The following is a 15,618-nucleotide window of genomic DNA, read 5'->3' on the forward strand; positions in this document are numbered from 1 at the left end:
TTCATACCAAATGGCTGTGTGTTTTTTGGTAATATATATATGTGGATTATATTTAGCTACACTTGGAAATTATAAACTGAAATTTATTAAATTTTAAAAAATACAATGCTATGTGATATCTCCTTTATATTTTCGGATATGTTGGTACTTCTGGTACATTCAGTTAGGACCAAAATTTCTGTGTGTTATGATTCAAAATTTTCCAAACAGTAAGGCATAAGAAATTGTTATCAAGATAATAGATATTTCATACATATTTTATATAGATAGATAAACTACAGAAGATCCTTGAATAATGCTTTGTTATAACATCGATGAGGAAAAAAATGGATTACCAGCTGGTACTACTGTGTGGAGTTTGTACGTTATCCTCACATCTGCAGAGGTTTTCTCTGAATGCTTCAGTTTCCTGTCACAATCTAAAGATGTGCACTTTAGGCTCATTGGTGTGTCTAAATGATTCCAATCTGAGTGGGTGTGGGTGTGAGTGTACCCTGCAATGGAATGGTGTGCTGGCCAGGGTTGTTTCCCGCCTTCTGTCCTGAGCTCCCAGGATGGGATCTGGCTACTGAAGACCTTGAACTAGAATAAGCAGATTGGAAAATGAATGAATATAAATTCTTGTGAAATAAAAATTTGTAAGTCTATGATAGTCATGTAAATGCCTGGCAATAAGTGATGTGGTATGAACGTGCTCAGAGGACCCACCATGTTTGTTTTTGTTTGTTCTTGAACTATGTGGTGGTAGGAGGTGCTCCTTACAGTTTTCACTTTGCAAACTTGTGTTCCTTAGTTGAGCCCACCACCACTGCCACTCACTGACTCTGCCACTCACTGACTGACCAAGTTTGGGAAAATAATTATCTTACTTGTTGTATTAATCCTCATGAAATGTATGTGTAGTTCACATTTATTTCAATGTTTAATATTAAAAGTGTTTTATGTCTTTATAAAGAAGTTTGGTGATTTTTTTTAACCAGAAATTGGCTATAGGAACTCAACTTACCAAGTGATGTCTGTTAAAATTGGTTCGATATGTATCATTTAGCTCAGAGTTCCAGTTTCCAAGAACCTATTGATATTAAGTGAGAACTTACTGTACATACACGCATATACATACATTTAACCAAGAGAAGATGTGTAATTTTTTGCATAGTTATTAAAGTATAAAATTTACCATTTTTCTTATCTAGGGTTAAGTTTAGAGCAGGTTGACATTTTATGGCATTGTTTAGTAGAAGATTCTGAGTGTTATGATGATGCACTCCATTGGTTTTTAAATCAAGTTCGAAGTAAAGATCAACATGCTATGGGAATGGAAACCTACAAACATCTTTTCCTGGAGAAGGTAATTTTATTCACTAATAATTTTATTGTTTATATTGTTTTTTCATATTCCCTTTTTGTCTCTTGAAATATGAACTCTATAATGCTCTTTTTTCACTTTTTTGACAATTTTTTAAAATACAGACAAATGTACTGGATTTTAGCCGTCCTAATATTTTTTGTCATTCAGATCTTGCTGCATTTTGTCCTTTACAGTGTATCTAAGTTAATACTTAGTTTATATTTACAAAAATGTTGTATTTCTGTTTCTTAGTTAAGGTGCTTTAACTTTAGAATAACTCCTGAGGGCAGCACTAATTAGAAATGTTTTTAAAAATTGTTGACATTATAGTCTAATTTTCAAGTGTGGTGCCCATATCCACAAGTGTGAGAGCTACTTTCTGTGATTCTTTCTTTGTTAAATGGCTGTGGTTTCAGTAAATCTTCTAGGTAAATATAAGTCAGTCTCCAGGTTTGTAGGTTCTGTGAAGGCATACTAGTAAAGATGTTCCCATTTTTGTTTTTCTTTTCCAGGTGCCACAGTTGGTTTAGGTGGTACTTTTTGTAAATGAAGTATTCCCTGTTGAATTTGGAAACTTAATGAAAAAAAAAAGCAGTAGACTTTTTATTATTGCTATGTTTATTTTTATATTTATTTTGAGATTATGAAGGTGAAGGGTCTGCAAATTATGATCTCAGTGGTGGAATTGAGAATATATGAGTGAATTTTAGCCGTTTGCCCTCAAATGTCCCCTCTGAGGAGGGGACATTGTAAATCTAGCAGACCATTCTGAATGCCCACTCTAAGGGCAAACTTATGCAAGCACACATTTTTCAAAATGTATGTTTCCTTGAAATATTCCATTTAAATTGCACAAAAAAACCAAATAGAGGAATATATACTGAGATATACGTAAAAAAATTTCAGCTAGCATTATGTAGAAAGAGTATGTGTGAAGTGCTTTTATAGTGGTGGACAGACTAGACAATAGATTATATGTTATTAATGTGGGAGGAAGAAAAGAAGACTGTATTGTCTGCTTGAATAGTAAAACACCAGATAGAAGATGTCAAACAAATTACTATTGTACAGCATGTATCAATGAACCTTCAATGCATTTTGATGACTGTTTCACACATTAAAAAAATAGAAGATTTAAATTTTGATTTTTTTGATCATAAATAAGCTCCTCAATGTCCAAAATTCCATTGCAAGCCAAATATCATTACAGTGATATAATTGGTTCCAATCCTAAACTATTTAATATGAAGTGATTTGTTTTATAAAAATCAAGTTGCTGGTAGGTGGTCCACAAGATTTCTCCAAGTACAAGGGGTTAATACCTATAAGCTAAATTACTTAATGGAACCAAGACAGAACTACAAATAGAACTTTAGCTATCTTAAATTTCAAGCCCTGGCTTTAACACAAACTATACTTATAGCTACACATCTCATAAATTTGTAAGATGTAGGAATGGATGATAGAATGTTTTTTATTTACTTTTATCAGGTTTGGATCTATGTATATCTTGAAAATTGAAACATGTACAAGACATGTTTTAATTATTACTTTAATAAATTTTCCATTTCAGTTTTTCATATTATCACTAAAAATCCAAGCTGATCCTTTTTCTCCTACTTGTTTTCAGTAAAATTAAATTTCTTTATTTAAAGAAAATAAAATCTGCTAATTTTCACACTAAACTAGCTTTACATTTTTTTCTCTCAAGATGCCCCAGCTAAAACCTGAAACAATTAGCATGACTGGCTTAAACCTATTTCAGCATCTCTGTAATTTGGCTCGATTGGCTACCAGTGCCTATGATGGTGGTTCAAACTCAGAGGTATGGATTTAGACTTATTTTATTGGGTCAGCTTGTGAAAATTTCCTTTTGTGCCTCAAACTAGATGACCATATTTTTCTATAAAGCATAGAATTTACTAACTGTGGAATAGTGTTTTATCTTAAGTTTTAAAACATTTTATAAAGCAAATTTGTTGTTTTTTTTTTTTTTTGTTATCAAAGGTAATGTTGGTTGTGCTTAATGAAAACCTATTACATATCTTTTTTATTTATAAAGAAGAGGGCATCTGAGTGTTCTTTTAGACTCCTAGAAGTTCCTGTAATATAATCAAGTATTTTATGTTAAATAGAAGGTTAGTTTAAACTGGACACAGTGGTTCACGCCTGTAATACTAGCACTTTGGGAGACTGAGGTGGAAGAGTCACCTGAGCCCAGGAGGTTGAGGCTGTGGTAAGCCATGATTATGCCACTGGACTCCAGCCTGGGCAACAGAGTTAGACCTCAACACACAGTGTCCGCCGCCCCCCCCCCCCAAGATTACTTTGTTGTTCTTGGATAATCTAACTCCAGTTTGTCTTTGTAATTCTCTTCTGGAATAGAGACTATACCTAAATAATCTCTGACCATGAGCATGATGACTAATTCATTAACCAAATACTGTCACAAATTGCTATTCTAATCTTTGGCTTAGAGTTATAGTTGCCTAGTTTGGTGGCTGCTAGGAATTGTTGAATGCATTATCTCTGAACTTTCCTAGCATGCAGACTTGTTTTAAAGTCTTTCACTGTGTACATTCCAGTTAGTTAATAGCTTTGATTTATGTAATATCCATTCATGTTTTTCGTAGTTTTCTTCATAAGTTTGTGTTTTGTTAGGAGGAGAAAGGTAGAGAAAACTGATGTTAATCTGTATGTTAAAAAATAATTTTAATTAGATCTTGAATCCTTTTCTTGTCTGAATTGGTTTAAAAAAAATTTGTTTTTAGTCATAACTCTTATTTCAGTTACTGTGATAAGTTTAAGTTTCCATTTGGTAATTTTAGACAAGACCAATTTGATTGACCTAAGAAATAGTTATGCTCTATTTATGAGATAACCTTTTTAAAAAATTTCCAGTAGATGATGTTAACACTAAACTTTTCGGACACTTATTGGAAGCATATCTTACATCACCCTGTCCAACTCTTGGGAGCGTTCACTCCCCATTTTGTCTAGTTTTTAATGAAAACATTCATTTTGTCATCTTATAGTAAACATCATAAATTTGAATGAGAACTTGTTAGCTTCTTTGTAAATATTTTTTAGAAACAAATATAAATATATATTTACTGGGGAAATTAACTGAAATGAAAGATGAATAGATAGTTTAAGAAATTTTCCTTGTTAAAAATCGTTATTTGAGCAAATGTAGAAGTACTTATAAGAGCTGTGCTGAGCCGGGCTCGGTGGCTCAGCCTGTAATCCCGCGCCTTTGGGAGGCTGAGGTAAGTGGATTGCCTGAGCCCGCGGGTTCGAGACCCGCCTGGGCGGCGAGACCTTATCTCTACCATAAATCAAAAAATCAGCCAGGCGTGGTAGCGCACGCCTGTAATTCCGGCTACTCGGAAGGCTGAGGCGGAAGGATCGCCGGAGCCCAGCAGGTCGAGGCTGCGGTGGCCGGGAGCGGCCACTGCACTCCAGTCTGGGCGACAGAGTGAGACTCCAACTCAAAAAAAAAAAAAAGAGCTGTGTTGCAAAATTGTTAAAAATTAATAACTTTTAAACTTCAGATATTAGTTTGATATTGAAAAGGCATGCAATTAATATTTGTTGATATTTTATTTAAAATATCAGACTTTTATCTCTTCATTTAATAACTAAATAGTAGGAATTGCCTTAATACTTTATAAAAAATATTTAAAACTCTTGCAGGATTTTTTAAAGTTTGATACTTCAGTCTTCTACTTAGTCACATTGTTTAATGAACAATAAGATTTAGAGATATCATCATATTTTTCTTTTTAGCTGTGTGGTATGGACCAATTTTGGGGCATTGCTTTAAGAGCACAATCCGGTGATGTCAGTCGAGCAGCTATCCAGTATATTAACTCCTATTACATTAATGGTGAGTGATTTTGAGCATTGCCTAATAGGTTATTATTTAGACTAGGATATTTTGCTAAGCTACAGTCTAGTTTATTTTCTGTGATATAACTGAACAGTACTATAAGACTAATATATATGTCTAAATATCTGACTTTCAGGTAAAACAGGTTTGGAGAAGGAACAAGAATTTATTAGTAAGTGCATGGAGAGTCTTATGATAGCTTCTAGTAGTCTTGAACAGGAATCACACTCAAGTCTCACGGTTATAGAAAGAGGACTCCTTATGCTGAAGACACATCTGGAAGCATTTAGGAGAAGGTATTTTTTAAATTATTGTGCTACTAGAATGAGTTTCAATGTTTTTGTTGCTGATATGTCCAAACATTTTAAAAATTAAACTAAAGTTTTTGTTGGGGCAAGTAGAAAGCATAATTTACCAAAAGTGAAGAGTTTGTTAAAAAGTTATTTTTATTCAGAATATATACCATTTCACTGTGGAATATCAGTGCAGTATAGGTCCCTTAAAAATATTGCACAACTTTAAAAATCATTAGTGTTTGAGCAGATATGCATGAATGAGAATCTCTAGACAGACTTCCATCTAAAGAAAATAATAACTATGATTGAAAAAGCAGAACAGCACTACTAAAAAGTTTCACTGAAACTCTTACCAAGAACATCAGATAATCTCTCATAGTTGAATCAAATTGAGTCATTTGTTTCATTTGCTGTTTTTTTTTTTCTTCCTGGACTAGGAGACAGTATTTTAATTTTGAATTTCCATTTACCATGGAAACATGACCAAAAAATTCTGTGTTAATGAATATCTATATAATTAATTTAGACATAACCTGTGTAATACAGAAATAAAGCAAATTAACATTTATGAATATATCGACTGAAATGAAAGGTGAGTAGATAGTTTAAGAAATTCTTTGTTAAAAGTCATTAACTATGAGCAAATGTAAAAGTACTAAGAGCTGTGTTGAAAATTGTTAAAAATTAATAACTTTTTTCAACTTCAGATCTTAGTTTGATATTGAAGTCATAAAATTAGTATTTATTGATATTTAAAAAATCAGGAAATACTGAATAATAAAGATAGTCTACACATTCCTTTTAAATAACATGATTCCATGATTTGGAACATTTGGACATTACAGAATTCATTATTTTGATTATCATTGCAATTTGTGGAAATTCTACTTAATTCCTTGTGCTTTTTAAATGAATGTATAAGAGAACTCTTGAGTCTTTTGCACAGAAACTTCATACTGCCTTATCACTTTTACCACTTTAAATAAAATAAAACACAAGCAAGGGTGGTGTATCTTATTCAAAGTAATAAAAAATTGATACACATTTATTATGAAATCCAGATACCAAATAAAAATACAAAAAGTGAAAGTCTCCTATAATCATTTTCTTTCTATCAGAGGTAGTTATTGTCTATGATACCTATTCTTCCAAAATTTTTTCTATGTTGCAGGATCTACAAATAATAGACCAAATAGGGCCTATTGGTGCAAACTCTTAGTCCCACAGCATTACTGATTTTTAAAAATAAGTGCTTATTTTAAAAGTTCTTAGGTCGGGCTCAGTGTTTCAGCCTGGAATCCCAGCACTTTGGGAGGCCGAGGCGAGTGGATTGCCTGAGCCCGCGGGCTCCAGACCAGCCCAGGCAATGTGGCGAGAGCTTGTTGCTACAAAAAAAAAAAAAAAATTAGCCAGGCATGGTAGTGCGTGCCTGTAGTTCCAGCTACTCGAAAGGCTGAGTCAGAAGGATCCCAGAGCCTAGCAGGTTGATGCTGGGGTGGCCATGAGCTGCATGCCACCGCACTCCAGCCTGGGCAACAGAGTGAGACTCCAACGCATCAAAAAAAACAAAAATCTTTAAAAAATGTATTAGTTTCCTAGCTTTCAGTAGCACTTTTTCTTTCATTTTGTCGAGACAGAGTATTACTATGTTGCCTAGACTAGGTGTAATATTGAACTCCTTGGCTCAAGTGATCCTCCAGCCTCAGCCTCTCAGCTAGGACTTTAGGCACATGTCACCATGGCTGGCCGTTTTTTGTAGACATGATGTCTCACTATTTGCCCAGACTTAATAGTGCTTTTAATAAGTTTAGTGAATTTAAACTCAAAAATCTCTTCTCAGATGTACAAATTTTGTACTTATTTATTTAAAAAAATTTATTGCCATGTCCTTGATATAAATCTTGTATTGTTCATGTTTTATGCTAAAAGTTAATGTTAAATGATTTATGTAAATATATATTTTGTGGCCGGGCGTGATGCTCGTGGCTGTAGTTCCGGCTACCTGGAAGGCTGAGGCGGAGGGATCGCCAGCACCCAGCAGGTTGATGCTGGGGTGGTGGTGAGCATGCCATTGCACTCCAGCCCGGGTGACACAGTGAGACTCCTACTCAAAAATATATATTATATTTATCTTTTTTCTTTTTTTTGTGAGTAGTAAAGTAGAAAATTGATAAAACTGAATACTCAAAAAACAAAGCAGTCATTTAAAAAATGTAGGTATTTTCATGCAAATTTTTTGTTCAGTGTCATCAAGTATTTGATATACCTAGTGTTACTACTAATTTGGACTTGTATAATATTTATAGATTGAATATTTAAAATATCTTGTAGTCTTTATACTTCGAGTGTAAATAATAATATCTTATAGGGTTTTCTTTCTTTTTTTTTTAAATAAAGTTACAATACTACACAGTAGTTCTCAGTTGGAAATGATTTTGTTTCCCAAGTCACAGTAGGTAATGTCTAGAGACATTTTTGGTTATCACAGCAAGATAGGGCTGCTACTGGCATCTGGTGAGATGCTACTAAATATCCTACAGTTGATGACATATAGCCTCCTGCACCCCAACCCCACTACCTCCTGACAAAATAAGAAATTATAAGACCTAAAATGTCACTAGTGCTGGGAGTTGTAGCATATACTTGTAATCCCAGATACTTGAGAGGCTGAGGCAGGAGAGTCATTTGAGACCAAGAGTTCAAGGCTGTAGTGAGCTATGATCACATCACTGCACCTTGTCTCTTTTAAAAAAAGAAAAGTCAATAATGTTGCAGTTGAGAAACCCTTGTTTTGAAATATGTAGCAAAAATATTCGCTTAAGATTATTCTTTAGTTCAATCATAAAACCGGACTTTGGAATCACTTCTAGGAAACAAGTCCATTCATTCCCTTACTTTCCATTTCTTTATTCTAGAACTGCTGACTGGTTTTAGACACTGATAACTTTTTTTTTTTTTTTTTGAGTTGGAGTCTCACTCTGTCGCCCAGGCTGGAGTGCCGTGGCACACTCATGGTCACCCCAGCGTCAACCTGCTGAGCTCCAGCAATCCTTCTGCCTTTGCCTTCCAAGTAGCCAGAACTACAGGCACACACTACCATGCCTGGCTAATTTTTAATTTATTGTGGAGATGAGGTCTTGCCAAGTTGCTTGGGCTGGTCTTGAACCTGTGGGCTCAGGCAATCCACTTGCATTGTCCTCCCAAAGTGCTGGGATTACAGGCTGAGCCACTGAGCTCAGCCAATTTTTTTAATTAACTAAACTCTGGTACTCTGAATTCTAAAAATAAGTTAGAAAATTGACAAGTATTTAGTGTCATGCTAGATGCCTGTTTCCTTTGAAATATGAGTCTTTGTAGTTAACTTTATAATTTTAGCAGTGATGAAATTGACATTTAAATTTGGTTAGGCTGGTTCACATTTATGTACTCGAATATATTTATTTCTCTGAAAAATATTTTTTAATATCTATTTTATTCTTAATGTAGGAATTACAGCTTACTGTTTTTTAAAATTCCTTCTGCCTCCTCTGTTCCTACCCACTCCATCTTAAAAATTGTTCTAAATGTGATTTTTGTTTCTTCAGCCATTTCTCTTGGTGGCTGTTTTTGTTAGGAGCTCTTAGCAATATTATGCATGTAAGTTTGATTCAGTATGATGAATCTAAACTTAAACTTATTACTGTGGGATAAAACAGAGTGGGCTTCAGAACTTCTTACGTTCTTTTCCAGTTTGCAAAATGTTTAAACTTCTGTAATATTAAAATGATTTAAAATAGTAACCTTTCTCTGTTTTATTTTTGTCATGTTTTAGGTTTGCATACCATCTAAGACAGTGGCAAATTGAAGGCACTGGTATCAGTAGTCATTTGAAAGCTCTGAGTGACAAACAGTCTCTGCCACTAAGGGTTGTATGCCAACCAGCTGGACTTCCTGACAAGGTAGTAACATAGTTTTAATTTACAAATTGTTAACATTTCCCAGTTCAAATATCTGTTCTTTTGTATTTTTAAATTGGTTGCATCTCATATTTCAGATGACTATTGAAATGTATCCTAGTGACCAGGTAGCAGATCTTAGGGCTGAAGTAACTCATTGGTATGAAAATTTACAGAAAGAACAAATAAATCAACAAGCTCAGCTTCAGGAGTTTGGTCAAAGCAGCCGAAAAGGAGAGTTTCCTGGTAAGTTCAACATCTCAAATTTTCGTTAAAAAAAAAATTCTCTTGTATGTTAACTGTCTTAATTTGTCGAGTACTGCTGTAACAGAATACCACAGACTGAGGCTGGGCAGGGTGGCTTATGCCTGTCATTGCAGCACTTTGGGAAGTCAAGACACGAGGATTGCTTGAGGCAAGGAGTTCAAGACCAGTCTGGGCAACATAGGGAAACCTCTTCTCTACAAAAAATAAAAAATTAGCATACCTTTAGTCCCCGCTACTCAGGAGAGTAGGGCAGAAGAATCGCCTGAGCCTAGTATAGGTCAAGAGCTGCAGTGAGCTATGATCATGCCACTGTACTCTAACTGGGCGTCAGAGTGACCTAACTCAAAATAATAATAATAGTAATAATAATAATACCACCACAGTCTGGGTAATTTATGAAGAACATCAATTTATTTCTCATAGTTCTGGAGGTTGAGAAGTCCACATCAGAATGTCAGCATCTGGTGAGGGCTGTTCTCTGCTTTTAACATGGTGCTTTAATGCTGCATTCTTACATAGCAGAAGATAGAAGGACAAAAAGAAGAAACTCCCCCATCAAATCTTTTTGTAATGTCATTAATTCATTTATGAGGCCAGAGACTTCATGACCTAAAAACCTTCCAAAAGATCCCATCTTTCAACACGGTTGTGTTTGGGATTAAGTTTTAATGTATTTCTAAAAAAAACCTATTTAAATTTTTGATGTTACCATCAAAAGACTTTCCGAAGTTGCTTTCATAAGCAATTTGGGAATTTTTGATAAATTTAAGTCTTGGTATATTGCTTATTATTCTATTTTTCCCTAATAATTTTTGGTTTTTTTTTTTGCTGTTTTGATACTTGTTTTTTCTGAGCATATAAGAAGAATATACTAGCCAGGCATAGTGGCTTATGACTGTAATCCCAACACTTTGGAAGGTAGAGGAGAGAGGGTTGCATGAGCCCAGGAGTTTGAGACCAGCCTGGATAACTTGACAAGACGTCATCTCTAGAGTAAACCAAACAATTACAGGTATGGTGGTATTATATACCTGTAGTCCCAGCTACTTGGGAGGCTGAGGTGGAAAGATTGCCTGAGCCCAACAGGTGGAGGCTGCAGTAGCTGTGAGCATGCCACTGCACTCCAACTTGGGCAACAGAATGATACTCTAACTGAAAATATATATATACTCTTTTTTTTCTTTTTGAGTTAGAGTCTCACTCTGTTGCCCAGGCTGGAGTGCAGTGCACTTAAGCCCAACACAGCCTAATTTTTTTATTGTAGTGATGAGGTCTTGCCAAGTAACCCAGGCTAGTCTCGAACCCTTGGGCTCAGGTAGTCCTCTCGCCTCTGCCTCCCAAAATGCTGGGATTACAGGCATGAACCACTGCACTTGGCTGAAAAAATATATATACTCTTAAATCCCACTTGTGCATTTCTTCTGTACAAAATTATCATAGTAAGAAGTTTTTTGGCCAGGCTCAGTGGCTCAGCCTGTAATCCCAGCACTTTGGGAGGCCGAGGCAAGTGGATTGCCTGAGCCCACGGGTTTGAGACCCACCTGGGCAACTTGGCAAGACCTCGTCTCTACAATAAATAAATAAAAAATTAGCCAGGCGTGGTAGTGTGCTCCTATAGTTCTGACTACTTGGAAGGCTGAGGCGGAAGGATTGCAGGAACCCAGGAGTTTGAGGCTACGGTAGCCGGGAGTGTGCCACTGCACTTCAGTCTGGGTGACAGAGTGAGACTCCAACTCAAAAAAAAAAAAAAAGAAAGAAAGAAAGAAATTTTTCATGTAGGTCTAATATATATGTATATTTGATTCTCCACTACTGTTACCACTAGTGGGTTTTTAGTGTCCTTCCATGGAACGTAAACTGTGAGTTATTCAAAAAACAGCCCAAGGTGGGGTCACAGTGGCTCACGCCTATAATTGCAGCATTTTGGGAGACCAAGGAAGCAGGATCGCTTGAACCAGTAGTTTGAGATCACCATAGGCAGCATAGCAAGACCTTGTCTCAACAAAAACAAAAAAAACCCCCAGAAATTAGCCAGGCATGGTTGCAGTCACCTGTAGTCTCAGCTACTCAAGAGTGTTGAACCAGGAAAATTATACCTGAGCCCAGGAGGTTGCAGCTGTGGTGAACTGTGATTCTTCCACTGCACTCCAACCTGGGTGACACAGTGAGATCCTGACTCAAAAAGAAAAAAAAGGAATATTAAGAGGAGAGATATAATTTAAGAGTCTGAAATCTTAGTGTTTTAATGTTGATAAAATACTGTCATTTCTGATACAAGGAATTTGAGATCAGCCTGGGCAGCATAGCGAGTTCTTGTTTCTACAGAAAATTTCTTAAATGGCTAGTTATGGTGGTACACACCTGTAGTTCCAACTACTCAGGAGGCTTAGGCTCATTGCCCGAGTCCAGTGGGAGGGTTTTATTTTAATTTATTTAATTTATTTTTATTTATTTAATTTATTTTTTATTTATTTTTCTTTTCTTTTTCTAAACTCTTCTGCAAACTTTAAACTCCTCGTTATCTGCCTTAACTCTCAGGAATAGATAAAACTAGAATGTCTTCTTTAGTATGAAATGAATGTTTCAAGCATTAGGACATAGTGGTGAGAGCAGGAACTTCATTAGCACTTAGTAATAATAGTCTGGGGTACAAAGAAGATTCTCTACCAGATTCATTGTCAGTTCTTTCCTAAGATAGAGAAGATAGTATGACAGCAGCAGGGGTCTTGGTCATAAAAACACTCAGTAAAGCATTTCTCTGTAGGCACTGATCTTATAGATTATCCTCCAACTTTAGTATACAGTAGTGATTGTGGGATATCCTTTATCAAATTCTTGGTGATGCTTTTTACTGCTCTTCTGTGTCGGATAGTCTTGTTTTCATTATCCATACCTTTCTCATTTTGGTCTACTTTTTTTTTAAAATAAATTAGAATACACTGAATTGTCCAGTGGCTTCTTGTGAGAAAGTTGATAGGGCAAAATTTTGTATTTCTGACAGCAGAAATGAAAAATTTAATAAAAAGATTACAAAATAAAACTGGCAGCATCTCTCAGGAACTTGAGTTAAAACTCAAATAAATGAAACATACGAGATAAAAGTTGATGAGTCCAAGATATAAAACATCTAAGTAAATAGACATGTACTAGAAAGAGATATTATAAAAGACAGGATTGGGGGCAACCCCTCTGGGTCCCCTCCCACTGTGGGAGCTTTTCTGTCCTCTCAATAAATCCTGCTTTCTCATTTAAAAAAAAGACAGGATTGGTTCAGTTTGTCTTTTGTCATTTCTACTGTCATGCTTTAAATATCCAGGAGTTCTTTTTTCTGTGAAAAAAAATGCTTATTTTTATAGTTGAAATAGCTTTTTGAGGATATTAGTTTTAATTGTGTGTGTGTGTGTGTGTATTTTTCTGAATTGGTGTCTCACTCTTTACCAAACTGGAGTCCAGTGGCATGATTTTGGCTTACTGCAGCCTCCATCTCCTGGGCTCAGGCAATGATGGTAGAATTACAGGCTTGAGTCACCGTATCGGACCAGTATATTTTTTTTGTTTTTTTGAATTGGAGTCTCACTCTGTCGCCCAGACTGGAGTGCAGTGGCCGCTCCTGGCCACCACAGCCTCGACCTGCTGGGCTCTGGCGATCCTTCCACCTCAGCCTTCCGAGGAGCCAGAATTACAGACGCGCGCTACCACGCCCGGCTAATTTTTTGATTTATTGTAGAGATGAGGTCTCGCCAAGTTGCCCAGGCGGGTCTCAAACCCACAGTATTTTTAAAAATTGTTTCTTTTTTGCCTAGTGTAATAGTGCCTGCATTTTAATTAGAACGTTTAGACTATTTACATTTAATGTAATCATTTAATTGTTTTCTATTTTTTCATCTGTTCTTTGTTTTAGGCGCGTATTAACTACTTTGGCAGTCTTCTTTCTTATGTGTAGATTAAAGTTTCTATTTGATTTCATTTTTTTCTTTCTAATAAACTTCCCTTAAAACTTTGTTTTGTAGATCTTCTGTGCATTTTCTCAAGCTTTTGTCTTCCTAGAAAATAGATTGGGACTTTGTTGTTTGTTTTTTTGAGTTGAATTCTTGTTCAGGCTGGAGTGCAGTGGCCTGCTGACGGCTACAACAGCCTCAACCTGCTGGGATCAGGTGATCCTTCTGCCTCAACCTTCCAAGTAGCTGGAACTACAGGCGTGCCCCAACTTGCCTTACTAGTTTTTTTATTTATTGCAGAACAAGGTCTTGCCAAGTTGCCCAGGCTGGTCTCGAGCCTGTAGCTAGGCTCAGGCAGTCCTCTCACCTCAGCTTCCCAAAGTGTTGGGATTATAGGCATGAGCCATCATGCCCAGTTGAAAAAAGGTTTTTTTTAGCCTTCATTTATGAAGCCTTTTTCCACTGGGCGTAGAACTCTAGGTCATTAGTTTATGTTTGTTTTTCCCTTTCAGGACTTTACAGATATTATTCTATTATTATTTTTCTTGCAATGTTTATGACCTTTAGTGTGTGGTTTTCCTTATCTTTCATCCTTTATATCCAATTTGTCTTTTTTCTTGTGATTGGATTTAAAGACTTTTCTAACATTGATATTCAGTAGTTTTATTATGGATGTATCTTTTTTTGTGTTTATGAGATTTGAGTTTATTCATCTTTTTGGATCTGTTAGTTTGTAATCTATATCAAATTTGGAAAAGGTTAGCAATTATATATTTCTTTAAAAATTTACTTTCTTGGCAACCCCCTCGGGTCCCCTTCCACTCTGGGAGCTTTTCTGTCCTCTCAATAAATCCTACTTTCTCACCTTAAAAAAAAAGTTAAAAAATTATTTTCTTGAGCCAGGCAAGCCTGTAATCCCAGCACTTTGGGTGACTGAGGCGAGAGGATTGCCTGAGTCCACAGGTTCAACACCAGTCTGGGAAACATAATGAGACCTCATCTGTACAATAAATCAAAAAATTAGCTGGGCGTGGTGGTGCACGCCTATAGTTCCAGCTACTTGAAAGGCTGAGGCAGAAGGATTACCCAGCAGATTGAGGCTGTGGTGGTCTAGAGCATGCCACTGCACTTCAGCTTGGTTAACAGAGTGAGACTCCAACTCCAAAAAACAAATTTATTTTCTTTCTCTCCTTAAAACTTTTATTTGTAAACTTATAGTTAAGTGTTTCTAGGGTGTTTGTTAATGTCTCACAGATTACTAAGACACAGTTCCTTTTCTTTTCTTTCTTCCTTTTTTTGGTCTGTTTTTATGGGTCAAGTGTTTACTTTAGTCCTGTGCCAAATCAGTACAAAACAGGTTATAGATTATGACCTTGCCCTGGTGTGACTTATCTTTTTTGAGGATTGCTATTCACCACAAATTAATTTGGTTTGCATCTTTCAAACTTTGTTGATATGATCTTGTCCCTATTTTTCCGTATCCTTATGTGTGTAAAATATTAATAATTTATTTTCTTGGAGTTTCAGATGGCAAAAATTACATGGTTGTTGATATTCAGCCACAAACCAAGAGTTGTTGAGATTTGTTTACTTTTTTGTTTTGAAACATTTATTACATTAAGATTTTAATTTTTTAAATTCTTTCCAATACTGTTAGGCAGTAAGCCTTTTTACATTACAAAAGATCTTCTCAAAAATAGTAAAAGATAACAAGTAGCTCTGTTTATTGTAAAATTCAGTTTAGGCATTCAACATTAATGTCAGTCAACATTAATATGTTATCTATCCTAGCTGCTATAACAAAGTATCATACACTGGGAAGCTTATAAACAACAGAATTTTATTCTCATAGTTCTGAAGACTGGAAAGTCCAAGATTGAGGTGCTAGCAGCTTCAGTGTTTAGTGATAACCTATTGTCTCATAAATAGTGGTATGGTGCCC

General features: G+C 35.7%; 1 protein-coding gene across 1 annotated transcript in view; it reads left to right on the forward strand.

The window, feature by feature from the left end:
• Nucleotides 1-15,618, forward strand: part of USP34 (ubiquitin specific peptidase 34) — a 213,212-nt gene that overhangs the window by 75,937 nt on the left and 121,657 nt on the right. Inside the window, 6 exon segments of the mRNA XM_021711053.1 lie at nucleotides 1,194-1,348; nucleotides 3,060-3,173; nucleotides 5,138-5,237; nucleotides 5,377-5,536; nucleotides 9,348-9,474; nucleotides 9,570-9,717. Coding sequence (XP_021566728.1) covers nucleotides 1,194-1,348; nucleotides 3,060-3,173; nucleotides 5,138-5,237; nucleotides 5,377-5,536; nucleotides 9,348-9,474; nucleotides 9,570-9,717 — 804 coding nt within the window.

This window comes from Carlito syrichta, unplaced genomic scaffold (genome assembly GCF_000164805.1).
Source record: "Carlito syrichta isolate Samal-C Ts95f unplaced genomic scaffold, Tarsius_syrichta-2.0.1 Scaffold301837, whole genome shotgun sequence".
NCBI lineage: Eukaryota > Metazoa > Chordata > Mammalia > Primates > Tarsiidae > Carlito > Carlito syrichta.